This window comes from Chiloscyllium plagiosum, unplaced genomic scaffold, assembly GCF_037043375.1.
Source record: "Chiloscyllium plagiosum isolate Xiang-an unplaced genomic scaffold, Cpla_swu_hap1 HiC_scaffold_3, whole genome shotgun sequence".
NCBI lineage: Eukaryota > Metazoa > Chordata > Chondrichthyes > Orectolobiformes > Hemiscylliidae > Chiloscyllium > Chiloscyllium plagiosum.
The window spans coordinates 118,471,471-118,498,995 of NW_028270141.1; the positions used below are offsets into that span (position 1 = coordinate 118,471,471).

The following is a 27,525-nucleotide window of genomic DNA, read 5'->3' on the forward strand; positions in this document are numbered from 1 at the left end:
GTGAACTTGTAAATGGTATTAGTCTGGCATTTGGCGACCCAGTCATGGGTACACAATGAGTACAGTAGGGGGCTGAGTACTGGGGAGTGGGGGCTCCAGTGTCAGTGTTAGCGAGGATGAAATATTGTCCCCAATCTTCACTGATTGTGTCCTGTGGGTCAGGAAACTGAGGATCCATTTGCAGAGAGTGGGGCTTATTCTGAGATGACTAAATTGAGTAATCAGTCTTCAGGGGAGAATAGTGTTGAAGGCTGAATTGTAGTCAGCGAGTAGGATTCTTACATAGCTGTTCTTAGTGTCAAGATGTTCTAGGGAGAAGTGAAGGGCAAGTGATATGGCATCTAACATGGATCTGTTGGTCTGATAGGCAAATTAAAGTGGGTCAAAAGTAGTAGGGAGGCTGCAGTTGATTAATGCCATGACCAGCCTTTCAAAGCACTTCATGACCACCAAAGTTAAGGCCACTGGGGGCAGTAGTCATTGAGCCTTCTTGAAACAGGCAGGGACAGTGGCCTGCTGCAGGGTGAGGTTAAAGATTTTCAAGAAGACCTCTGCCAGTTGATCTGCACATGCTCTGAATGCACAGCCTGGTACTCTGTCTGGTGCCATCACTTTCCTTGGATTTACATGAAGGAAAATTGATCTGACCTCTGGTGTAGTGACTGTTGGGATAGGTTAATCAGGACATGTTGGAATAGGTGTCACCTCTCTGCCGAAATTCTCCTCAAAGTGAGCATAGAAGGCGTTGAGATGATCTGGGAGGGATATGTCATCGTCCACTATCTTGCACTGTCCCTTTTTAGAACCTGTGATGTCATTTAATTCTTGCCATATTGCTGGGTGTCTCTCTGGGGTCTCTAGTTTGGATCGGTATTGGTCCTTGGCTGTCTTAATATGAGACTTCTTTGTACAATGATTGAAACTTTTCCTCCAAAACAGTGATTCAATTTCAGATAGACTTAATTGGTCATAAAGGAGTTTGGGAAGCACTCAGGATATGAAATTTGCTTTATCAATGCATCTTTTGTTCATTACATGCCAGCCTTTGGTATATTGGAGAGCTAAGATAATGTAATAAAATCTCAAACGTGACAATATCAGCGTCGGCTGCATATTGCAACTACAATTTGTAATCAGAGCCCTTTGTCTCATAATTCAGACTCAAACAAAAACTTCAAAAAGTCATTAAAAACCCATCCTGAGCTGGGAAAATCCATTTGACATTCTATGCAGTTACCCATACCATCTCTTTCTCTCACACACATGCACACACTCAGACTAGTGTTCAATCAGTTTATTGAAACAGTTCAAAGATTTTCTATTTTCCAGAACAGTTTGAAGCAAGGCTTACATTTTTAGAGTCCTTTAAAATGATTTGCCAGGTAAACTTTATTTACAGCAGGAACATATTAAATCCCCCAAAACAATATTTGCATTTTAATCAACAGCAATTAATTATACAAAGTTGTAATACAGTACATCTTGTACAAAAAAAATGAACCAATGCATTTGGAAATTGGTTTCATGATCACAAAGAAACGTTAGTCTAATATTAAATCAGAATATATATATACCAAATGCGATTAATGTAATTAACAGCGAATCCCATTTGAAATGATGCCCTCCATTAAAAAGTACCAGAAATTTTCTCGGACTGGGCACAAGGAAGGTACCAAGTAACTGGAGGTCACGGGCAACACAGTCACTTATTGTCTGCACTAACCTCTCACTTGTAAAAGATAGTAACCTGCAAAAGGTGAATTCACACTTCCCTTTGCATTGGCTGTTAACTATTACCCTGTGAGTGTGCAGTTCACATATAAAAAGCGTCGTTTATTTCTGTTCGAATTTCAGTTTAATGTATTCTTTAGTTCTCCGAATTGTAAACGCCAAATTGTGAGCAGGTGGTGTCAAAACGTGCTTTGTAAACATCCAACCTCTATTATCAGATAACCAAATTGGAAACCGACTGTCTCTAAAAGAGATGAAAATAAAACCCTTTTCTGTAGTCATTATCTCCGGCAGCTTACAAGTAAAGAATTGGGATGCATGTGTGATTGGGAGGTGATGTGTGGATGGGCGTTTTCAGACAACTCAATCTTCGCCTCCACCACGAAGACGGCTCCCTCATTGAATCCAGGAATCGGTGTGTCAATTTGCCGCCGGTGTTCACCTTCGTTATGAGAGAGGGCCGACTTACAGTGAAGTGAAGGGAGGACAGTGGGGGTTGGGGGAAGAATCTCAGGTTGCTCCCGTCCAATTACTTACACAGAAAAAAGAAGGGGGAGAGGGGAGGGCTAGGCGCCGGTACACAGGTCCTCTTGCTGGTTTTCAGGCGTGGTAACAATCCGGGCGTGGCATGAAGAGACAGAGATAGAGCCCATCACATACACACACACACACAAACACGCATAGAATACATTGGCTGGTTTCAGGAAGCTAGAGAGAAATAATTTTGGCTTAAATAGGACACTCAAACTTACAACGCCAGTGAGTTTTGGTCTTGAGAAAGCGAAAGGGACACATACACACAGAGAAAAAGAGCGAGAAAAAGGAAATCTCTCCTGACGGAGCTGCCTGCCCCGCTGGTGAGGGATGGTTGGTTTGACCGGAGTGTTGCCTGTTGCCCAAGGCTGGGGCTTGCCCGGCCCCTAGCAGCAGAGGTAGGCGATCGAGGCGCCGATGGTGAGCGGGAGCAGCAAGCTGGAGGGGCAGTGCAGATTGGCGGGCGGGCCTGTGCTGTTGGCCGGGCTCTGGCTGGGTGAAATGTTGCCCAGGGTGGACTCTACCCCCGAGGTCGAGTTGGTGCTGTTGAGAGCGGCGACGTCTGTGGTGGACTTCGTTGTGGAGTCAATGTCCGCCTGGAGAGAGACAGAGAGACCATCAATGGCGGCCACACCCACTCAGCACACAGGCAGCAGCGACCAGCTTGGAGGTGGTGGCAGTGTCCTTACCTGTAAGTGAGGAGGCCCGACTTCAAATTCCACCTGCTCTGGAAAGGATGCAGGCACGATGGGCTGAATAGCCTACTCCTGCTCCGTGACCAACCTGCTGATTGGCCGCAGACAGTGTGGTCCCCCCAGTGAAGGGTCTTATACCCCCCTCGTCCCTGAATTATTCCCCAGTAGCCAGCACCGAGTTACCCAGGGGAAGGTCAGGGAGAAAGCAAATTCCTGGATAGATATCTCACTGTGAGGGGACATGGGGGGTAATCGATATCTCACTGTGAGGGGACATGGGGGGTAATCGACATCTCACCGTGAGGGGACATGGGGGGTAATCGATATCTCACTGTGAGGGGACATGGGGGGTAATCGATATCTCACTGTGAGGGGACAAGGGGGGTAATCGATATCTCACTATGAGGGGACATGGGGGTAATCGATATCACACTGTGAGGGGACACGGGGGGTAATTGACATCTCACCATGAGGGGACATGGGGGGTAATCGATATCTCACCATGAGGGGACATGGGGGTCATCGATATCTCACTGTGAGGGGACATGGGGGGTAATCGACAACTCACCGTGAGGGGACATGGGGGATAATCAATATCTCACTGTGAGGGGACATGGGGGGTAATCGATATCTCACTATGAGGGGACATGGGGGTAATCGATATCACACTGTGAGGGGACATGGGGGGTAATCGACATCTCACCATGAGGGGACATGGGGGGTAATTGACATCTCACTGTGAGGGGACATGGGGGGTAATCGATACCTCACTGTGAGGAGACATGGGGGGTAATCGATATCTCACTGTGAGGGGACATGGGGGTATAATCGATATCTCACTGTGAGGGGACATGGGGGTCATCGATATTTCACTGTGAGGGGACATGGGGGGTAATCGACATCTCACTGTGAGGGGACATGGGGGTATAATCGATATCTCACTGTGAGGGGACATGGGGGTCATCGATATCTCACAGTGAGGGGACATGGGGGGTAATCGATATCTCACTGTGAGGGGACATGGGGGTATTCGACATCTCACTGTGAGGGGACATGGGGGGGTAATCGACATCTCACCGTGAGGGGACATGGGGGGGTAATCAATATCTCACTGTGAGGGGACATGGGGGGTAATCGATATCTCACTGTGAGGGGACATGGGGGGTAATCGATATCTCACTGTGAGGGGACATGGGGGTATTCGATATCTCACTGTGAGGGGACATGGGGGGTAATCGATATCTCACTATGAGGGGACATGGGGGTCATCGATATTTCACTGTGAGCGGACATGGGGGGTAATCGATATCTCACTGTGAGGGGACATTGGGGTATTCGACATCTCACTGTGAGGGGACATGGGGGGGTAATCGACATCTCACCGTGAGGGGACATGGGGGGCAATTGATATCTCACTGTGAGGGGACATGGGGGTCATCGATATCTCACTGTGAGGGGACATGGGTGGGTAATCGATATCTCACTGTGAGGGGACATGGGGGGTAATCGATATCTCACCATGAGGGGACATGAGGGGTAATCGATATCTCACTGTGAGGGGACATGGGGGGTAATCGATATCTCACTGTGAGTGGACATGGGGGTAATCGATATCTCACTATGAGGGGACATGGGGGGTAATCGATATCTCACTGTGAGGGGACATGGGGGGTAATCGATATCTCACTTTTAGGGGACATGGGGGGTATACGATATCTCACTGTGAAGGGACATGGGGGGTAATCGATATCTCACTGTGAGGGGACATGGGGGGTAATCGATATCTCACTGTGAGGGGACATGGGGGATAATCGATATCTCACCGTGAGGGGACATGGGGGATAATCGATATCTCACCGTGAGGGGACATGGGGGATAATCGATATCTCACCGTGCGGGGACATGGGGGGTAATCGATATCTCACTGTGAGGGGACATGGGGGATAATCGATATCTCACCGTGAGGGGACATGGGGGATAATCGATATCTCACCGTGAGGGGACATGGGGGATAATCGATATCTCACCGTGAGGGGACATGGGGGGTAATTGATATCTCACTGTGAGGGGACATGGGGGGTAATCGATATCTCACTGTGAGGGGACATGGGGGTCATCGATATCTCACTGTGAGGGGACCTGGGGGATAATCGATATCTCACTGTGAGGGGTTCATGGGGGATAATCGATATCTCACTGTGAGGGGACATGGGGGATAATCGATATCTCACTGTGAGGGGACATGGGGGGTAATCGATATCTCACCGTGAGGGGACATGGGGTATAATCGATATCTCACCGTGAGGGGACATGGGGGATAATTGATATCTCACCGTGAGGGGACGTGGGGGATAATCGATATCTCACTGTGAGGAGACATGGGGGATAATCGATATCTCACCATGAGGGGACATGGGGAGTAATCGATATCTCACTGTGAGGGGACATGGGGGGGGGGTAATCGATATCTCACTGTGAGGGGACATGGGGATAATCGATATCTCACTGTGAGGGGACATGGGGGATAATCGATATCTCACTGTGAGGGGACGTGGGGGGTAATCGATATCTCACAGTGAGGGGACATGGGGATAATCGATATCTCACTGTGAGGGGACATGGGTGTCATCGATATCTCACAGTGAGGGGACATGGGGGTAATCGATATCTCACTGTGAGGGGTCATGGGGGGTAATCGATATCTCACTGTGAGGGGACATAGGGGAATAATCGATATCTCACAGTGAGGGGACATGGGGGTCATCGATATCTCACAGTGAGGAGACATGGGGTCATCGATATCTCACTGTGAGGGAAGGGGGAATGGAGGATGAGGGCAAAATCGATATGTCACTTTATATGGAGTGGGGAAATCGATATATCAGTGTGTGGGGAGATGGGACGTGGTGGGGGCGGGGGAGGTTGGAAGTGGAGGGTCATTGGATGAGGAAAATTTAATTGACTGAAATTTCTGCCGATGTTTATCGTTTCCTGGAAATGGAACCGAGCAAGGTGGGCTCCTGCTGACCCCTCTGCGCTCTCCCCCCACCCGCTGCCCCACAATGCCCAAATACCGAGCCGAGGGGATTGTGGAAATGGGCCGGTGCCGAGTCCCTGACGGGGGCTGGGGACAAAGACCAGGTAAGGAATGCGCTGCTGTGTTTCCAGGGAAAAGCCGAGTCTCCATCCCTTCCCTCTCCCAATGGTCAAAGGTCCGGCAGAGAGCGACACCCGGTTTCATCACTCCCTGAGCTCCGTGCCCACAGCCGTACACAGCACAGGGGAACAAGGTAGAAACCTCTGTAAAACAGGGGACGGTGCTGGCGGCCCACCTCCCGGGACCAGAGGAAGACAGCGCCCAGCCCGGTGTGACAGTGGGGAGTTGGAGAGAGGGAGGGAAAAGGGGTGCGGGGCGGGGGGCGAGAGGGAGAAGATGGGGAGAGAGGATGGGGGAGGGTGGGAGAGGAATGCGGAGAGAATGGGGGTAGGATGGAGGGAGTGTGTGAGAGAGAAAGGATAGATATATTCCCCATCCTGAGAAATACTGAGAGCAATTCCACGGAATCGCGTACTCTCCAGACCCAAGCTTTCACTGCCTTCCAGGCAGTTCAGTATCAACACTTGGAGCAGGAACACAGAGGTTCCTTATAATTTCTGAAATCGTTCCCAGTGGACTCGGTGGTAAATGTGAGCCGGCTGTATATCCCACTGTCAGAGAGAGGGGGGGCTGGGGATCCACTGGGGTAGAGGGTCTGTCCCAGTGTTACAGTCAATCAGCCAGTCACTGTCACCCCAACATTACCACCTAAGCATCAGCAACACGCACACACTCACACACTCACTCACTCACACTCACTCACTCACACACACTCACACACACACACACACTCACTCACACACACTCACTCACACACATAACCTTGCCACTTACCTTAATCTGCAGTAAAACAGCCAGTGCTAAAGCCCCGAAGTATACCATCCAGATTTTTGTCATTTTCTTTTCTTGCTCGCCTTGGAAAAGGTGCTTCTTTTTGTTTGTGAATTTGGGGGTGTCTTCTCCAGTCAACCCCCTGAGAAAATCCCTTTACACCGCGCTGTTTCTCTCTCTCTCTCCCTTTACACCGTGCTGTTCTCTGTGTATGTGTATGTGTGTGTGTGTGGCTGAGATGTGGAGGAGAGAGCTCCGAGTTCCGAGTGGCGGCTGAACGGAGTATGGAGAGCAGCTTTTATACGAGGGGGCGAGGCGGAGACCGTGTATGGATCACATTGGATTGTGGAGGGTCTAGCGGCACATAGCGCTCCGCCTGGACACAGAGTGGCGCTGGCTACACCGAGAATTTCTGTTCTCACTCTCCAACACGGCGCCAAGACCGTGATCAGCCGTTCCCTGCATCAGTCCGCCCAGTATTTACCATTTAACCAACACAGCCGAAGGGACACTGGAGCCGAAACGTTAACCCTCATTTCCCTGCTGAGTTTTTCCAACAGCTTCTGTTTTTGTGTCCAGGCTGCTCTCCACATTTCTCACCACGAGTCTTCCCCCAACCACTACCCCCCCACCCCCCCCCACTCACACATACACCTGTCTTCAAATCGCTCGCTTTTCCTCCACATTCCCCCCTCCCTGTGTCCCTCTCAGAGGCACTTGCAGGGCTCACACACTCCCGAGTCTGGAGAACAGCGTGAAAGCAGGCCCTTCGGCCCATCGAGCCCATACCGACTATCCAGAGAGCATCCCACCCAGACCTACCCTATTCCTGTAGCCCTGCATTCCCCATGGCTAATTTAACATGGCCAATCCATCTACCCTGCACATTTTTGGGCTGTGGGAGGAAACCCACACAGACACAGGGAGAATGTGCAAACTCCACACAGTCACCCCAGACTGGACTCGAACCCGGGTCCCTGGCGCTGTGGGGCTGCCTGCTAACCACCCCCAAAGTGTGATAGGTTTATTTGTGTAAAACTCTCATCGAGCGCCCAATTTTGATAAAGTCAGGGTCATGTTAAACAGGAGCAGTGAGGAGGTTCCTGGGCGCTGGATCGTTCTGCTTGGAAACCAGAGCAGAGCTTTTGCAAACGTGCTCTTTGCGGTGCCGTGTTGGGGAGCGGGAAGGAATTGGTTCCTTCTCACCAAGTCAGCGGTTAGACTGGACAGAAGTGGCCTGAGGAGAGGACGGCTGCCACTATGCCCTGAGGTAAAAACAATGACTGCAGATACTGGAAACCAGATTCTGGATTAGTGGTGCTGGAAGCCTTTTCCCACAGATTCCGGGTTCAGTAAAATATTCAATGTTGGATAAATTAAATATTATTTGTCACTGGGTCGAAATGTCCCGATCTGCTCAGGTGCGGGACGGGCACCCACATTTATTGGGACGTAGAGTGGGATTCAATTAGAATGATCCCAGCTCTTGTATAAAAACAGGGTTGGAGGATTTGAGCTGGGGGAGAGGTTAAACAGGCTGGGGCTGTTTTCCCTGGAGCGTTTGGAGGCTGAGGGGTGACCTTGTAAAGGTTTATGAAATCATGAGGGGCATGGATAGGATAAATAGACAAGGTCTTTTCCCTGGGGTAGGAGAGTCCAGAACTAGAGGGCATAGGTTTAGGGTGAGAGGAGAAAGATATAAAATAGACCTAAGGGCAACTTTTTCAGCAGAGGGTAGTGCGTGTGTGGAATGAGCTGCCAGAGGAAGTGGGGGAGGATGATACAATTACAACATTTAGCATCTGAATGGGTATATAAATAGGAAAGGTTTGGAGGGATATGGGCCGGGTGCTGGCAGGTGGGACTAGATTTGATTTGGGATATCTGGTCGGCATGAACGAGTTGGACCGAAGGGTCTGTTTCAGTGCTGTACATCTCTATGACTATGACTCTATAAAGGAGTCAATGTGGCATTGAGGTCGGTGCTGGGATCACTGGCAAGATTTCATCAGTGGACAGGGTTTGTAAAATAATACAAAAAAATTTTGAGTTGATTTGAACTAAATTTTTGGATTCCTTTCATTTTACTTGGAGCCGGGTTCAGAATAAAGAGAAGACTAAAATGCACGCGGTTCCAAACTCAAACATCACTGACCGAACCCACAATCTGGGGATGGAGAGACTTGTGTAAGTGCGACCTCCGCTGGGCATACCGATTAGCACAGCTGAAGGAAACATATACTCCGAGCGCCCTCTCCAAGTTTTCACCTTTGCTTTCTTGGTCAGTATCGAGCAAATCGAGGGGCTCTACACCCCCACCTCTGCTCAAAGCTCCTTTGCGGTTACCTTGCCTTCCACTTATTGTGAGGATTCCGTTCCCCTAGTTTGTCTTTAACCTTCCATCAATACCTCTGATATGCGTTCCTTTATCCTCAAGACCCTCACCCTCTTTAGTTGATAAAGTTTCAATCTATTTTTGGCCCTCACTCTTTCCTGCCTGTCCTGGATCCACAATAAGGTTACCTTGTCATTGTCTTCTATCTCATTAACTTTCCATGTTCAAAAGTTCATTCTCAGCTCCATTTCCAACATGATACAACACCAACACAAATCTTTTTCTTACCCTGCCCTTTGTGACAACCACTCCTCAGTCACCTGTAATAACCCTGGGCTCCAATCGCTGCGCCTTTCCATGCAAGCACAGTTAGCCTGACATCGGTCATTGATAAGATCTTAGAATGCATTATTAAGGACAAGATTACAAAGTATTTGGAAGTGCATAGGGTAAAATGTAGCTGAGTCTGCACTCTTCATCAAGGGGGTATCATGCCTGACAAAGCTGTTAGAATTCTTTGAGGAGGTAACAAACAAGTTAGACAAAGGAGAGCCAGTGGACGTGTTTTTTTTGGATTTCCAGAAGGCCTTTGATAAGGCTTTGCACAAAAGGCTGTGAAATAAGGTAAGGGCCCATGGTATTAGGAGAAAGTGAGGTCTGCAGATGCTGGAGATCAGAGCTGAAAATGTGTTGCTGGAAAAGCGCAGCAGGTCAGGCAGCATCCAGGGAACAGGAGAATCGACGTTTCGGGCATAAGCCCTTCTTCCTGAAGAAGGGCTTATGCCCGAAACGTCGATTCTCCTGTTCCCTGGATGCTGCCTGACCTGCCGCGCTGTTCCAGCAACACATTTTCAGCCCATGGTATTAGGACCTAGGTACTGGCATGGATAGTGGATTGACTGGCAGAATGCAGAGAGTAGGGATAAAGGGGTCTGTTTCAGCATGGCAGCCAGTCGCTGGTGGAATTCTGCAGGGGTCACTGTTGAGACCACAACTAGTCACGTTATGCATTAATGATGGGGACAAAGGAACTGAGGTCATTGTTGCTAAATTTGCAGATGACACAAAGATAGGCCAAGTGGCAGGTAGTGTTGAGGAAGTAAGGAGGTTGCAGAAGGACTTTCACAGGCTAGGAGCGTGAGCAAACAAGTGACAGGTTGAATACAATGTGGGAAAGTGTGAGTTTATGCGCTTTGGTCAGAAGAATAAAGATGAAGACTTTTTTAAACAGGAAAAGACTTTTGGAAGCACAAAGGGACTTAGGAGTCCTAGTTCAAGATTTGCTTAAGGCTAACCTGCAAGTTCAGTTGGAAGGCAAATGAAATGTTAGCATTCATTTCAAGAGGGCTAGAATACTGGATCAGGGATGTACTGCTGAGGCTGGGTAAGGCGCAGGTCAGACTGCATTTAGAATATTGTGAGCAGTTTTGGGCCACGTATCCAGGGAATAAGAATGTGCTGGAATTGGAAGGGTGTCCAGAGGAGGTTTACAATCATTATCCTGAAACTAAAGGGCTTAACATATGAGAGGTGGTTGAGGACTCTGGGTGTGACAGAATGGTGTGGGATCTCCTTGAGACTTACCGAGTACTGAGAGGCCTGGATAGAAGGGATATGGAGATGTTTCCACCAGAGAGAGAGACTGGGACCTGAGGGCACAGCCTCAGAGTGAAGCAATGACCTTTTAGAACTGAGAAGAGGAGGAATATCTTCAGCCAGCAAGTGGTTAACCTGTGGAAAACAATGCGGCAGAGGGCTGTGGAGACCAGGTATTTAAGACAGAGCTAGATAGGTCCTTGATCGATAAGGGGTTATAGGGTTACCGGGAAGAACACAGAAGAATGGAGTTGAGAAACAGTCATGGAACACGAAATGGGCCGAATGGCCTAATTCTGCTCCTATACCTTATGAACCACGGTCTTATTTAGTATCTAAAATTAGTATTCTACTAAACTGTTTTCTGAAGGTGGATGTTCTGTATTACAGGTTTTTTTTTGCTGCGAATGCAATGAGGGGTCCAGCACAATTCATTTGGATGAGTACTTGAAACATGACATTCAGGGATATGGGACAACAGCAGGAAATTGGGATTGGCACAGTTTTGGTGGTAGCTATGTCAGTGCAGAGGGCCTTTTCTGCGCTGTATGAATCTTACGAATGCAGGGTAACGGCGCTGCAGAGCTGAACTTCAGTACAGTACCCAGTATTTGTTAGCGGTTGCACATTTCTCCCTGCAGAGGAGCTTGTGAGTCAGGCACTTATGCTGGGAAGCTCATCTTGCTTGCTTCGTGCTGTGGTGCACTCGCCGTGCAATTGAGGGTAAGTGAAAAGATCAAGGAGCAAGTACGAGAAAGAAAGAAAGAAAAAAAGAAATGTATGTTGCAACTGGTAACAGGTAAGGTTGCTGCGTGCAGAGTTACTCGTTACAATGTTAGGGTTAACCCTGAGCTGGAGCAGTCTCTCCTGTAGGCCTACTCCAAATATCTGCGGCCTTTCCTTTTGCCCTTTCTTTCTGTTTGTTAGTGTTTCCGTGCAAAATATTGTCGCAATTAGAAGTTATCCAGGAACTCTCCGAGATGTAGTTAGGCCATACCACACCGCTACTCCAGTGTGTTGAAATTGGCTGCTAGATTTTAAAGTTATTCTTGTACAAGAATGTAGAGGTTGTGATCTTTTAGAATCCCCACTTTCGCGTGTATTAACTCGAGATTGTCACCGTCTGGATGTTTTTATTTCGTACTTAAGTGACCCTGGCTAGATGTCACCTTTTCCATTTGATTTAATTGAGCGGAATGTAGCTGGGTTTATTGAAAAATTCACTTCTGTTCAAAATGTGGGTGATTGGCTGGCAGAAGGATACTTTTACACTCTTATCCCTATTGATGAAGTGATAGTGGTTCTTCAGCCTCTGCAGTTCAGGTGCTGATAGTGCAGATCTTGATCAGGAGTTCCAGATTTTGCAATAAAATCATAAAATGCTGTCCACGTCCAGCAGTCATCTAATGGGGTGAAGGGGAAGTTCATATCAGTGATCTTTTAACACAACCTCTGCAGCTGGTATTCCTGAGTCAGTCCATACCATAGCCCTGGTGCCCTCAACATCTCCAACAGCCCCTTCACTGACCAGCTCCTCACTCAGAACATGACTGTCATGACCTCATGTCCCATTTCAGCATGAAGTCAACATTTGATTCCATACCTCTTCCATTACAAAACTCTTCCCCTTTTATGTAACGGAGGGGCAGGTTTTGGAGTTAGAATTTTAGAATTACAGAACATGTTTGGGGCGGCACGGTGGCACAGTGGTTAGCACTGCTGCCTCACAGCACCTGAGACCTGGGTTCAATTCCTGCCTCAGGCGACTCTCTGTGTGGAGTTTGCACATTCTCCCCGTGTCTGCGTGGGTTTCCTCCGGGTGCTCCGGTTTCCTCCCACAATCCAAAAAAAAATGTGCAGGTTAGGTGAATTGGCCATGCTAAATTGTCCGTAGTGTTAGGTGAAGGGGTAAATGTAGGCGAATGGATCTGGGAGGGTTTTGGAGATGCTGGTGCTGGACTGGGGTGTACAAAGTTAAAAATCACACAACGCCAGGTTATAGTCCAACAGGTTTAATTGAAGGCACTGCACAACCACCTGATGAAGGAGCAGTGCTCCGAACCCTAGTGCTTCCAATTAAACCTGTTGGACTATAACCTGGCGTTGTGTGATTTTTAATTTTGTACACCCCAGTCCAACACCGGCATCTCCAAATCATGACTACTATTGACACCACTAACTGCTGACTTAAAGTGGAGAGGATCTCCAAGAAGATGGCACATATCGACACAGACATCAAGTTTCTACAGAAACGCAGGCACACAGAATTACGGATCACGAAGCCGCTCAAGTCAATGTATAATCTCAGTTCCATCACAGTGTAAACTTTTGCTATAAATTCTGTGTCTTACAATTGTGTACTCCACAACCACCTGATGAAGGAGCAGCACTCCAAAAGCTAGTGCTTCCAATTAAACCTGTTGGACTATAACCTGGCGTTGTGTGATTTTTAACTTTGTACACCCCAGTCCAGCACCAGCATCTCCAAAACATGGATGTTCTGTAATTCTAAAATTCTAACTCCAAAACCGCACATATCGACACAGACATCAAGTTTCTACAGAAACGCAGGCAAGCAGGAAAGATCCCAAAAGGATTACAGAGCACGAACCCGCTCAAGTCAATGTATAATTTCAGTTACATCACACTGTAAACATTTGCTATGAAATGTGTCTTACAATTGTAAACCTCCATGTGTTTGTCACATTGTCCTTCCGTGTGCTGGATGCAGCAATTGGGAATTACTGTAACAAACACTCGATTGAATGAGACTTTCATATCATGGAGTCATAGAGATGTACAGCGTGGAAACAGACCCTTCGGTCCAACCCATTCATGCTGACCAGATATCCAAACCCATTCTAATCCCACCTGCCAGCACTTGGCCCATATCCTTCTAAACCCTTCCTATTCATATACTTATCCAAATGCCCTTTAAATGTTGTAATTGCACTAGCCTCCATCACTTCCTCTGACAACTCATTCCATACATGTTTCACACTCTCATGAAAAAGTTGCCACTTAGGTCTCTTTTATATCTTTCCCCTCTCACCGTAAATCTATGCTGTCAAGTTCTGGACTCCCCGACCCCACGGAAAAGACTTTGTCTATTTATCCTATCCATGCCCCTCATATTTCAGTGCCTTGTTGGCTGGACTGTCATTTGAAGTCATACCATGTGGTCCCTGCCTGTGTCTGGATTGAATATTGGGTATTGTAGGGGCTCATTCATGAGTGTCAGCTCCTTCCATTAGCTTACACAGTCTGAGTTAATATTATGTCTTTTTCATTCCAGCCAACTGTCTTTTTTGCTACTTGGTCATTTCTTTTTTGACCTCTGCTTTTTCCATGCGTTCTCTGCATATCTCCAGGCACTCTGGTCAGTAGTAAGGACTTCAGTTTGTCCTCTTGTCCTGCACAAGTTGTTTGTGCTTCACTGTAAGGAGAGTGTTGATGGTACAAGCCTGACACATAGAGCATTGCATTTTCGGTTAGGTTAGTGTTGTGACCTCTCAATTTTGACATGAAAGCTGTTGCCTTGGCAATCCTGGTGTTGATTTCAACATCAAAGGATGGATCATTGTTGATCCGGGATGTGTGAAGCTGTCAACAATTGCCAGGGGGAGGTTGCTCATATTGCTGGAGTCTCTGTGCTGAGCAGTCTGAGAGCATCTCGATTTTGTTTGCTGGGGCTTTGCTTGTGCTTTATGGGGGATTCTCTTTATGGTTGCTGGAACTGGCACATTTCCAGCTCAAAAGGTCTCAAAATGGTCAGCGTCCCTCTGATTTGTTTTCCTATAGGTGCAGAGTTAGAGATGGTATTGCACAGATGATCCCATTTTGACACTGCACTCTGGCCTTGGACATTGCTGTCCAATCCATGTGTGTGTGGAGTTTACGTGTTCTCCCCGTCTGCGAGGGTTTCCTCCCACAGTCCGACGATGTGCATGTTATGTGGATTAGCCAGGCAACATTGTTGTGTCCGTGATGTGTAAATTAGGTGGATTAGCCATGGTGAGTGTGGGATTATAGGGATAGAGTAGGGGTGTAGTTCTGGGTGGGATGCTCTCCGGATGGTCAGTGCAGCTTCGATGGCCTGAATGATCTTTATCCACACTGGAGGGATTCCATAGTTCTGTGACGAGGACGTTGTCGAGAGTGTTGTTCCTGAAGTTAGGAACTCTGCAGCTTTTTTTGAATTTTGACATTTATGGAGGGGTGCGACTGTTTTCTTCAGTCATACAAGGATTTGAATTGTTACCTCTGTTTCTCTCTGTATAGATCCTGACAGACCTGTTGAGTTTCTCCAGAATTTTCTATCTTTGTTTCAGATCTCCTTCATGTCTAAGATTTTGTTCAAATTCCAAAATCCAACTAATTTTTGCCCTTCCTAATATCCTCCTCCTTTTGCCCCACTTTGTTTTTGACTGTGCCTTTCTGAATCACTTGGAGGCCTTTTCCTATACAAAAGGAGCAGTAAAGTTGCCTCATTTATAAATTGGGCTGAAGTTTATTTTTCAAATTGATCTTTTTTCTTTCGTAGGTGTTCAGCAATGCCAAAAGCATTCTCTCACTCCCACACAATTCTTTGACATAAAATCATTGAGATGTACAGCATGGAAACAGACCCTTCAGTCCAACTCATCAATGCTGATCAAATATCCGAAATTAATCTAGTCCCATTTGCCAGTATTTGGCCGATAACCCTCTAAACCCCTTCTTATTCATATACGCATCCAGTTGCCTTTTAAATTTTGTAATTGTACCGTCCTCCAGTGTATGGAGCCTCAAACTTGCATTGTACAGGAATGACCATTAAAGCCTTTCAATAAATATTTTTCATGAACAATGCCAGTATTACCCAGAGGTCAGAATCCTACCCAGCCGTGGTGACCTGCATTCTATCCTGCTTTAACTTTGACAGAAGATGACAGCTTTATGAATGCCTTCACTAAGCCAACACCTCTTCACTAATATAAAAGCAAAAATACCATTGATGCTGGAAATATTCTGTAGTCAGGCAGTATTTATGGAGACAGAAACAGTTAACGTTCCTCATTGATGACCTTTCAACAAAACTGGAAAATATTATTAGTTTTAAGCAAATAAAAGGGGCGGTTGGACAAAGAACAGAAGGGTAGGTCTGTGATAAGTGTGATTAATTAACAAAGGGGTCAGTAGGGCAAGACCAAAGGAAGTAGGATTAACAGGTAAAGGAACTAAAGATGTGTGAATGGCATGTTATGAGCAGCTGCTACCTTGAAGCAAACAGAAACTTAAGGCCGTATAACTAAAAGCTGCAAAGAGAACAGAACAAAATGAGGCCAAATGGTGGAATGCAGTGTTGTCGGGAAGACTAAAGTGTTTAAATGAAAGGTGCCCTGAGTCATTCACAGGATCACTGCAGAGGCTGAGGATAGAGATGTCAGGTGAGAAAAAGTGAAAAGATATAATGGCGGTCCCCAGAAGCTCAGGGTTGTGTATACAAACTGAGTGGAGGTATTGCACAGAGCAGTCACCAAGTCTGTGTTTGGTCTTTACAGTGTAGAGACAGCACAGTCAGTATGGTCACCTAGTTTGACAGAAATGCAGGACAATGATCTTTCACTTGGAAGTAGTACTTGGGACCTTGGAAAGTGAGGGGGTAAAAGGGCATCTCCAGCACTTGCACAGATAGCACCTGCTGAGTGTTTCCAGCATTTTAGGTTTTTATTCCGACTTCTCTCACTTTCTCCCTGCAGTATTGGGCTGCTGACATTAACCATCTTTCAGTTCACAGTTTACCATTTGTGCTATTCCCTCGCTTGCTGTAAACACAGGTCCGAAATATTGCTCAGAAGGTTTTGCTTTATGAGTTCACATTGGTGCTGCACTGTACATGGTAACAGCATTAAGTCATCAGGGTACTCACTCATGTGCTTATTTGTAGAGCATGTTGTTTCTAGAAGGAAGATGTGAATTATCATTCAATTAGAACATAGTCACTAAATCAGTAGGATAACCATCATAGATCATCAAAATCCTAGCAAGGACCTAAAAAATTCAGAGTTGAAAAATGCCTCGCCTTGAACTCCACAGTAAATATTATTTTATTTATGAGCACCTGGAAGCAATTTTTATGCGTGTAATCTACACTGAGAGTTCAGGTAACATATTAAACAAGTCAGCATTCATGTTCACACTACATGACATTTTCTAACCTAGTAGGAATCAACTTCAGTGGGTATATTATGCCTCCAGTATTGGTGTTATATAGAACATACACCGTCATTCCTCAATTAGCTGTCGTGTATGAGTCAAGTTTGGAAATTGGTGCTAAGTTTTGCATTTGTCTGATATTATTTTCCAGCAAAATAGACACTCTGTCTGTGCGTCTATGATGAGATGCCTTTTTAAAGTAATTATTTAAGTGCTCATGTTTCTTCCCTTTTGTGTATCTCTGTTTTTCTCCTATAAGTGGCAGTGTGGTACTGCTGGTCCAGGCAGGGCAGAGAGACATGATCTGTGAACACGTGTGGGGTTGGCGTTCGAGAGAGAGAGAATCCCAGGGGAGGCAGTTCAATTGCCAACACCGCACACTGAAGCAGAGGGAGTCAGTGCCATGATGCGACAGCCTTGGCTCGGTCAAAGCATCTACAAAGCCAGCAATTCTCTTAGATCCACTCAGTGTGCTGTTGCTATGGTAACATCCCATCATTTCAGATGCTTGTCAAAAGGCAAGCTGGCACTCATCTTAAGACGAGGAGGGTGAATTGGAAGCGGGAGATTTTTATTACTACAAAAAGAAATTTTATTTTCTGAAGTTGAGTTTATTCAGTAATTCAGCCAGACCTGCCTCGCACCATCTCCTGTCCCAAGCAGCTGGAACAACAGAAGTTGGTCTGATCCACTGACACAGAAACCTTTTAGCAATTTCTTCCTTTTATTGACCATACGATCAACAAACCCCCAGGAAGTCTTTTTTGCTCCCTATGAATATAACTAGCCCTATGTAAATATTAGATGTAAAGTAATCTGCATTGTACCAGAAGCCTCAAATACCCCTTTCATGTTCAGTTGTCAGGGACTGTCACAGATGTTTGTCCTGTGCTGCCCTATCAAACTGGAAGGAACTGTTTATTGTTGTCATCAAAATTATTTCTGATCAATGTTTAAAATTGTTCCATCGTTCACTAAACTTCGATTTTCTAAATAGAACCACCACTGGTGAGGCAGTCAATGTTTTAACTTGAAAATGTTTTTAAAGTTTGTTGCAATCTTCTGAAAAATTCAAATTTTCAGCTTTGCCTATTCCAATCAGTCACTTCTTCAAAAACATTACAGTGTTTCTAAAAGGTGACCTGCCTTTAACAAGTATGTGCTGGCTGCCTGAGTAATCAAAGCACATTCAGTAATTTTATCTCAATTTACAGATTCCAAGAGTTTCTCCTCATCTAATGTTTAACTAGTTAGTCTACATTGCCGGTTTCATCATTTTCTCCCTCTTCAAATCACATTCTCCCCGTGTCTGCATGGGTTTCCTCCGGATGTTCCAGTTTCCTCCCACAGTCCAAAAATGTGCAGGTTAAGTGTATTGGCCATGCTAAATTGCCCGTAGTGTTAGGTGATGGGGTAAATGTAGGGGAATGGGTCTGGGTGGGTTGCTCTTCGGAGGGTTGGTGTGGACTTGTTGGGCCGAAGGGCCTATTTCCACATTGTAAGTAATTTAACCTAAAATTTTACTTTGGCTCCATTCCAGGCCCATGGAAGAAATTGCACATTTGAGGACAATTGATATAATTGGTCTGAGCCCCTCTTGCCTCCTCCTGGACATCCTTCAATTGTGTAAAATGTAAACCATTAGATTAGAGTCCAATGAATTAGACAGTTTGCGCTATGCTCAGTAACTCTCAGTGCAAACTAATTCCAGTTTTCATTTGGCTCAGTGAGTCAGTCTTACCTCTGAGTAAAAGGTCAAAGGTTCAAGACCCACTGTTGGCAGTTCTATCATTGCTGCATGTGATATGTACACAGTAATTTCTGCATTTGCCTACATTACATTAATCAAAAGTAATTTAACTATGAAACCCATTGCTATGTCCTTAGGACATGACTTATGCATGTTCATTTTTTTCAGTTCTCTGTAACATGTTACATGCTATCCTAATGCATTTACATCTTTAAAAATCACACAACACCAGGTTATAGTCCAACAGGTTTAATTGGAAGCACACTAGCTTTCGGAGCGACGCTCCTTCATCAGGTGACAGTCACCAGATGAAGGAGCATCGCTCCGAAAGCTAGTGTGCTTCCAATTAAATCTGTTGGACTATAACCTGGTGTTGTGTGATTTTTAACTTTGTACACCCCAGTCCAACACCGGCATCTCCGAATCATTTACATCTTCATTTCCTTGCTCATTTGTCAAAGTTGATGTAAAATATCGACTTAATATCCTTTCATCCTCCTAAATGAGAATCTTCTTCACCCCTAAGCAGTCCTCCTTTCCTTTTGATAATTCTTTTTAAAGTGCCTATGCAAGTCATTTTATTCCTGTTTGTTCAATGCCACCCTTCTTAAATATTGTCTTATAGCCTATTTTATTACTGCATTATATTTCATTTATTCCTCGAGGTTTTCCTTGCACTGGCCAACCCAAAGTTTCTGCTTAATTCTTTAATCTTTGATGCTTTAATGTCTTAGGAATGCATTTTATGTTCTTGTTTGATTACCATTCTGTCTGTCCTGTATTTCAAGGTTTCCAATGACTGTTCCTTCAATCTGTTTGTTCACCTTCTTAGCAAATGAATTTGGAGACATACCACTGGTCTTTGCCCTTTTCCAATCTGTCACCATTCTCAGTGACTGATTCTTTTTGTTTTTTTTACACTGAGCCTAACTATCTTATGGTCACTATTTCCCAAATTATTCTCTTCCCCATGCCTCCTTTTACTTCTCAGAATTAAATCAAGTCACACGTTGTTTTCTGAAATCTACTGATCTAGGAGACAGGACTAAATGCATTCGCTCTGACCACATGCCATTGTATTGATGACACTTCAGGTCCACTGACTGTTCTTTAGAACTGTAGGACATTGCTGGACCTGAAATGTTAACTCTGCTTTCTCTCTCTCCACAGATGCTGCCAGACCTGCTGAGTTTTTTTTCTGCAAATTCTTTTCTTGTTTCTGGTTTCCAGCAGTTCTTTTGGTTTTTTGAGTATCATATTGTGTCAGAATTGTTAAAACCATCATTTCTATTGCCTTGCTGTTCTTGCTTAATTTCTCTGAACTTTTTATTTTATTCACTTATGGAATGTGTGCATCATTGGCTGGGCCAGCATTAATGTCAGTCTCTAGTTACCCTGGAGAAGGTGGTGGTGAGCTACCTTCTTGAACAGCGCAGTCCATGTGCTGTAGATTAGATTAGATTAGATTACTTACAGTGTGGAAACAGGCCCTTCGGCCCAACAAGTCCACAACGACTCGCCGAAGCGCAACCCACCCAGACCCATTTCCCTACATTTACCCCTGCACCTAACACTACGGGCAATTTAGCATGGCCAATTCACCTGTAGGTAAATGCACAATGCCCTTAGGAAGGAAATTCCAGGATATTGGCATAGTAACAGTTGAGGAATGATGGTAAGTTTCCAAGGCAAATTGGTGAGTGGTTTGGAGGGGAGCTTGCAGCTGGTGATGTTCCCATGTCTCTGCTGCCCTTGTCCTTCTACTTGGGAGTCGTCATGGGTTTGGAAAGCTCTGTTTGAGGATCTTTGGTGAATGTTTGCAGTGTATGTTGTAGATAGTACACACTGCTACTATTGAGCATTGATGTTGGAAAGAATGAGTGCTTGTGGATATGGTGCCAATCAAGTGGGCTGCTTTGTCCTAAATGGTGTCAAGCTTCTTCAGTGTTGTTGGAGCTGCTCGCATCCAGGCAAGTGGGGAATAGTCCATCACACTCCTGGCTTATGTCTTGTAGATGGCAGGCAGGCTTTCAGGAGTCAGAAGGTGAGTTACTTGCTGCAGTATTCCTAGCCTCTAACCTGCTCTTGTAGCCACTGTGTTTATGCGGTGAGTCCACTTGAGTTCATAGTCAATTGTAACCCCCATGATTTTGATACTGAGGTATTCAGTGATGATAACACCATTGAATGTCAAGGGGCAATGATTAGATTCTCTTATTAGAGATACCATTTGTGTGGCGAGAATGTTACTTGCTACCTGTCAGCAAAAGCCTGGATATTGTTCAGATCTTGTTGCCTTTGAACATGGACTACTTCCCTATCTGAGGGGTCACAAATGTGGAACATTGTGCAACCGTAAGCAGCCCCACTTCTGACTTTATGGTGAAGGGAAAGTCATTGATGAGGTAGTCGAAGATGCTTGGGCCCAGGACACCAACCTGAGGAACTCCTACAGAGATGTCCTGCAGCTGAGATGCTTGACCTCCAGCTACCACAACCATTTTCCTATGTGTCAGGTATAACTCCAACCAACAAAGAATTTGTCCCCTGATACTCATTTGTTCCAGTTTTACTCGATCTCCTTGATGTCAAGGGCTGTCATTCTCACCTTGGCATCAAGCTACTTTGTCTCTGTTCGAACCAAAGCTATAAAAAAAGGTCAGGAGTTGAGTGACCCCAGCAGAACCCATTATGGACACTATCCATAATGTCACAAGCTCCCTACCTGTTGCTTAGCATTATCTGTGTAAACTGATTTAACATTAACCCACTCAGTGGATCTTTACATTTTGGGGGAAAAAAAAGACTTGTATTTATGGACTTGCACTTTTCAAAACTCAATAGTTTTTCAGCCAGTTTAAGTATTTAAAAAATGTAATAATGTTGTAATGCTAGAAATATAGTAGCCAACTTGCACTCAGCCAACACCCGCTAACAGCATTGTAAAAATGGCCAGAAATGTCCGTTTCTGAGACGTTGATTAAAAGGTTAAAGACTGACTAAGACACCAGGGATAACACCCTTCTGCCTCTTTGAATTATTGCCTTAGAGTCTTTTACGTTTAGATGAACATACGGACAGTGCCTCAGTTTTACAGCTTATCCAAAACCCAGTAACTCCAACAGAGCTACATGTCCCTATTTTCATGTTTTCCAGGTAGCATGAACAGCTTGATTTCTACGACACGTGTTCTGAAGAGGTTAAGCACTTGTAGGATCTTTTGGATAAAGTATGCATCACCTGAGCTGTATGGAGCATGGAATGTGAGAGCGGCCCAAAGGAACCTTTATCTGAAACTCGACGTCATTGAGCTCAAATCCCAAAGACACTGTGAGTTGCTGGCAGTGCAGCAAAAATCTCTGCTTGTAGGTGTGCGATATAAAAGCAGCAAAAGCTCAAAGAAGGGCAAAAGGCGAATGTTACAAGAGGAGTCGGATGAAGAAGAGGATGATCCTGAGAAAAGTGACTATGAGGATGAAGTGGAGGAGGAGGAAGGTGATGACATCCAGCCGAAAGCTTACAAAGACCTTGAGAAAGTAGTATCATCTTTCAGATTCGACCTCATCATGAAAGCTGGTCTGGATATAGCGAGGAAGTAAGTGGCCTGTCTTTGGGGAGGTCAAACCATGTCAGTGCCGTTTCAGTTGCAGATCCTGCTGATAATGTCTTAATGTCGTGGGGCTGTCATCGGGATTATTAATCAATTTTGCAAAAGTCAGCTCCGGTGAATTCCTCATCCCAAAATTGCAGAACTGGCTCAGTTGAGGTTTGAACTGGTTGGTGAGGATGACCTAAATTGTGAAGAGGTAGTCTGGTTTTGTGAAAGGGAAATCATGTTTAATCAATATATTGAATTTCCTTGAAGGAGTAAGGGCAGCATGGTGACTCAGTGGTTAGCACGGCTACTTCATAGCATCAGGGACCCATGTTCAATTCCAGCCTCGGGCGACTGTCTGCGTGGGTTTCCTCCGGGTGCTCCGGTTTCCTCCTGCAGATGTGCAGGTTAGATGGATTGGCCATGCTAAATGCAGGGTTTTAGAGACTGGAGTAGGTCTGGGTGGGATGGTCTTTGGAAGGTTGGTGCAAACACAATGGGCCAAATGGCTTCTATCTGGACTGTAGGGAGTCTGTGATTGTACAAAGGGGTAAAGGTTAGAAGTGAGATGGTAAAATGCTACAGATTTTGCTCTCTTGCATGCATCTTACTGGCTATATCCACTTATCAATTTAGATTCTTTCTGTACTCCTGTTTTTCACTCTGGGTAGGAAGAGTTGTTCTGGGTGACATAGTTGATAACTGTTGATCAGGCAGTATAGGGTCATACCGTGACAGCTAACGTATTGCCATATTCGTGTTAGCATGCTGTATAGATCTTATCTGTGTGTTCACAGACACGTCTGCTGAACTGAGTTGTGTCCTTTCAAAATGAGGTTTGATCAGCTTTGATGTTGGTCATGACCACCCTGAGCTGGGCTTTCATTTGCAGTGGGGTCCTGTGGCTGAACGTTTTACCAGCCAGCATACTCCTTAACACCAGTTTGCGGTTTGCTTTGCAGCAAAGTAGAAGATTCCTTTTATAGTAACAACCTGAGACTGAACGGAGAGAAGTTACTGAAGAAAAGTAAAGTGGTATGTTTTACGTTTTCACCTCAATTTATTTAAAATGCGCTCAATGTAACCACTTAAATGCCAAACATCGCTCTACAGCTTTAGCTGATGGGAGAAGTGTTACCTCATCTTTCGTAACACCTGTCTCGCTTGTCAATCAAAAATCAAATTTGCAATCCCTCACTGCCCCACCCCAAATAAATGGCCAGTGTTTGTCAGGCTTTACAGAGCAGTGGGAATTGAATTCCTGTTTTAATTGTTGGGTTGTGATTTTTTTCGGGTCAGTCAGCTTGAGCATTTGGATGATCTTTTCCCAACACTGAGCTTGCATGTAGGCTGAGACGGGAGCTAAGGATGCCAGGCCTCTCTGTGAAGTTTGAAAGCTCACTTGGAAGTGGTAGGATTGTGAGGGAGCGGGGAATATCCTTTTGTTATAACAGGCAGCACATGGCCTAATGGATTTGTAATTCTACAGAACTGTTTTTATTAAAGCTAAAACGTATTTAGACAGCAAACTGGCTAATAGAACTGTTCCACATGCATCCAAAACTGACACTGAAGCAATCTGCCTAATTCCTGATTATGGGCAATGTGGGTGGATAGTTATCATCATTAACTTCCATAGCGATTGAAATCATCTGGCTGGTGATGAGATTAGCCTGTAGCTCTCAGTGAGCACTCCCAGCTGTTGTCAGTTTGCTGCCTCAGTTATATAACAGGAAGGGAGCATTTTTTAAAAGCACCACTCTTATAGACTACCAATCGCCAAGGTTCGCTCGAGAAAGAGAGAGAGTTCCTCACTGAGAACTAACACCCTCCTGATCAGGACAGCATTTCTCAGGCACGCCCCACCAAGTTGTACTTCCTTTGTTTGATGTGGGAATAAAAGAGGGTATTTTTAACATTCAGTTTGGAAATATTTCCAATAAATATTTCCCACTTCTCAGGTTATTCAAAGGTGGACGTTTAAAATACTGGGAAAGAACCAACTTGATGAAAATCTAAACTAAAATCAGCCAAATGCTCAAAATGTAAAGGTAAAGTTGCGATAGTGCTAGAAGACTATAGAGCTGCTCTCTCATCACCGAGAGAGAGAGTGACCGGTGGTGATTTATCCCTAGGGTCACCACACCTCAAAGTTAAGGTTGAGAATTGAACCCACACTGTTAGTGTCGCTCTGCATCACAAACCAGCTGTCCAACCAACTGAGCTTACCAACCCTGGACTGTCAGCATCTGTAAACATCTTGTGGCATCATCAGAATCAACTGGCAGTCTCTATTCAATCGTGTAGCTTGCAAAGAGAGTGTCGACAATAGTTGTAGTCAGTTGTGGCTCAGTACTGTCGATTCTGAATCAGATGATTGGAGGAACAAGTTCCATACCAGGACCCCAGCACACTAGATTAACCCACAATGTGGTTAACGAGGGAATTTGAGGATATTGACCCAGTAACACTGAAGAAATAGTGATATAGTTCCAAGTCCGAACGGTGAGTGGCTTGGAGGGAATGTTGCATTTGGTGATGTTCTTCTCAATTATGACATACAAAACTACAATCTGGCATGTAAACAGTGACTAGGAACTGATCTGCGTCAGTTGTCCTTCTCCTGCTTGAGGTTTTGGAAACTGCTGTCGAAGCAACTGCGGTGAATTACTGCAGTGCGTTTTGTAGATGGCACACATTGCTGCTACTGAGCGTCGGTGGTGAAGGGAGTTGATGTTTATGGATGTGGTCCCAATCAAGTGGGTTGCTTTGTCCTGGATGGCGTCAATCTTCTTGAGTGTTGTTGGAGGTGCACCCATCGAGGCAAGTAGGGAGTATTCCATCACACTGCTGAGTTCCTCACTGCAGAACTCCTAGCCTTTGGCCTATTTGTGCAACTGCATTATTTACATAAAGCTGATTCTGATCAGTTCGTAGTCACTGTTTACATGCTAGATTATAGTTTAATGTGTCATAACTGAGGAGTAAACCTAAAAGGAATTAAACAAAATTTATATCAAAACTTCCTACATAAAATTAGCAGATTTCAGCAGGAAATAGTATCAACCAATGTTCCCTGATATTTTTAAGTTGTTGATGGGCTGCCTGTTACCTATAAAATCCTAACAGGACTAGACAGGATCTTCCTGATAACCAGGCTGTACAGAATGAGGGGTCACAGACTAAGAATGTGTGGCTGGCCACTTTCGACTGAGCTGAGGAGAAATTTCTTCACCCAGAGACTGGTGACCCTGTAGGATTCTCTGCCACAGAAGGTGGTTGAAGCCAAGGAGGAGTTAGATGTAGTCTTAGAACTAAATACATCAACGGGTAAAGGTGAAAGTGGGAAAAGGGGACAGAGTTGGATGATCAGCCATGTTCGCAGTGAATGGTGGAACAGGTGCGAAGGGCTGAATGGCCTACTCCTGTTTCTGTTTTCTCTGTTTGTGAGTACCATGCGGGGTAGTGTCCTCCATAAGTGGAACCCATCCATCAGAATGCTGACCACTATGTGCAGAGCTTTCCAGCATATGCGCTTCGAGTGAACACCAGCAGGAGTCTATATTTCCTCTCAACCTTCTGGTTAAATTGCAAGACAGTGGGAGGTACAACACAGAACTTCAGGCTTCCTGCACCCCGGGTGTAAGTAGTGGGTTTCCCGTGGGTTTCAGGTTCTGAACGATTATTTGCTTTCTTTTCTTTGTGTTGACAGGTGAAAGAGGGTGATGTTCTGGATCATCTGATTGGGGAGGATAAGGAAGCTGAAACTGTAACTGTCATGAGGGTGATGGTTCAGAAAATTGCTGAGGAAAAAACGAATACAGAGAAACACAGAGTGATCTTGAGATGCTGGAAAAACCTGCAGCTGCCCAGAGCAGAAGTGTTCAAATAAGATTACAGTGTCCAGCTGGAGGAGGGCTGATGCAGTCTGACTGGGAGATGAGATGCTGTCACTGATCAAACACAAAGCTCCAACATAACAGCAATTGACGTGGCAGCTTTTCTCACTGTTTGTCATGACAGCATGAGACATTGACAGCAGTTTGCATTTATGTCGTGTTCGTCACACAATGAACATTTCGAAATGTTTCACAACGGGACACATTGATAGCACAAAGTAAGGGAAGGCGTTCTGCTCACGAGCTAAAGCAGAAACCAGAGAGGTTATTTTTCGAAAGGCTTTTCAAAGATCACAAAGGAGGTTTTGGAAGAGAATTCCAGCAATCAAATAATCTGAAAGATCAGCCTCAGGTGGTGGTGTGGAGGGAATGTAGGGCAAAAATAGTAATCTGGAGACTGAACGAGCTGGGATGGGATCCGGTTAGGGTGAGGTAAGGTCAGCCGGATGAAGCAAGGCCTTAGTGCTGTTTGTAAATAAGAGCCAGGATCTTGAAAGGCAGCTGAGTTGGAGGGACCAGGGAGAGTAATTGTGCTGCACTTTGGATGAGAATGTGAACTACTGAACCTTTGGTTTGTTCAAATTTGAATGAATAGAGGGGCAGATGAGAAGCATGAACAATTGAGAGTGCAGAAACAGGTTATTCAGCCCATCATGACTGTGCAGTGCTTTTCTCCATTTGTTATTTCATCCAAACTCACCCTAATACAGCAATCATTTTATTAACTGGCACTTATGGGACCAGAAGTGTGTCACTTGATCAAGAGGTCCATACAATCAATTAAAAACACACATTAAGTAATAGAAGTGTACAGTAGGGGGTATGCACATCACTGTTATACTTTATTTACAGCGTAAGTTACTTAAATAACAATGCAACTTTATCTTAAATAAAACTTATTGGCAGACAGTCTTCTCACTCACACCTCCAAGTGATTACTTGAACATAGCAGAGATTGCGATAATGTAGTAAACTCTCTGGTATTTGAGGTATATCATTTTTTGCTGGTTTAGTGAGAGTGCTGGTTCGTAAGGTACGGGTTAAATCAAAGTTTGCTGTATCTTTTAATGTTGCTGTTTATCAGCAATATTCCCTTTTAAATGTATTTATGGATTCAATTTACAACGTTTTCTTGCATAAAATTCCAAATGCTAGCCACCTGGTGTATGGATGAAAAATCATTTCAGGACATCCACTTTAGTCCTTTTCGAACACAGAAAATGTGTGAGTCTCATCTTCAGCTCTATTTCTCTCTTATAATGTT

General features: G+C 45.1%; 1 protein-coding gene and 1 long non-coding RNA gene across 5 annotated transcripts; one reads left to right on the forward strand and one right to left on the reverse strand.

Annotated features, from left to right (window-relative positions):
• Positions 1-1,279: 1,279 nt before the first annotated feature.
• LOC122548675 (uncharacterized) lies at positions 1,280-7,510 on the reverse strand. The gene is made up of 2 exons (XR_006311302.2): positions 6,892-7,510; positions 1,280-2,861 (listed from the first exon to the last, which is right to left on the reverse strand). It is a non-coding gene; the product is annotated as an uncharacterized LOC122548675 (long non-coding RNA).
• Positions 5,999-27,419, forward strand: mtres1 (mitochondrial transcription rescue factor 1). 4 transcript variants are annotated; one of them, XM_087982791.1, is made up of 4 exons: positions 5,999-6,101; positions 21,924-22,362; positions 23,325-23,397; positions 26,075-27,419. In XM_087982791.1, the coding sequence occupies exons 1-4, from the start codon at positions 6,023-6,025 to the stop codon at positions 26,252-26,254; spliced, it is 771 nt and encodes a 256-aa protein (XP_087838917.1). In that variant the 5' UTR covers positions 5,999-6,022; the 3' UTR covers positions 26,255-27,419. The 4 variants fall into 4 exon arrangements, with proteins under 4 accessions (XP_087838917.1, XP_087838932.1, XP_087838926.1 ...); XM_087982806.1 differs by lacking the exon at positions 5,999-6,101 and adding an exon at positions 8,085-8,158; XM_087982800.1 differs by lacking the exon at positions 5,999-6,101 and adding an exon at positions 11,479-11,542.
• The last annotated feature ends 106 nt before the right edge of the window (positions 27,420-27,525 follow it).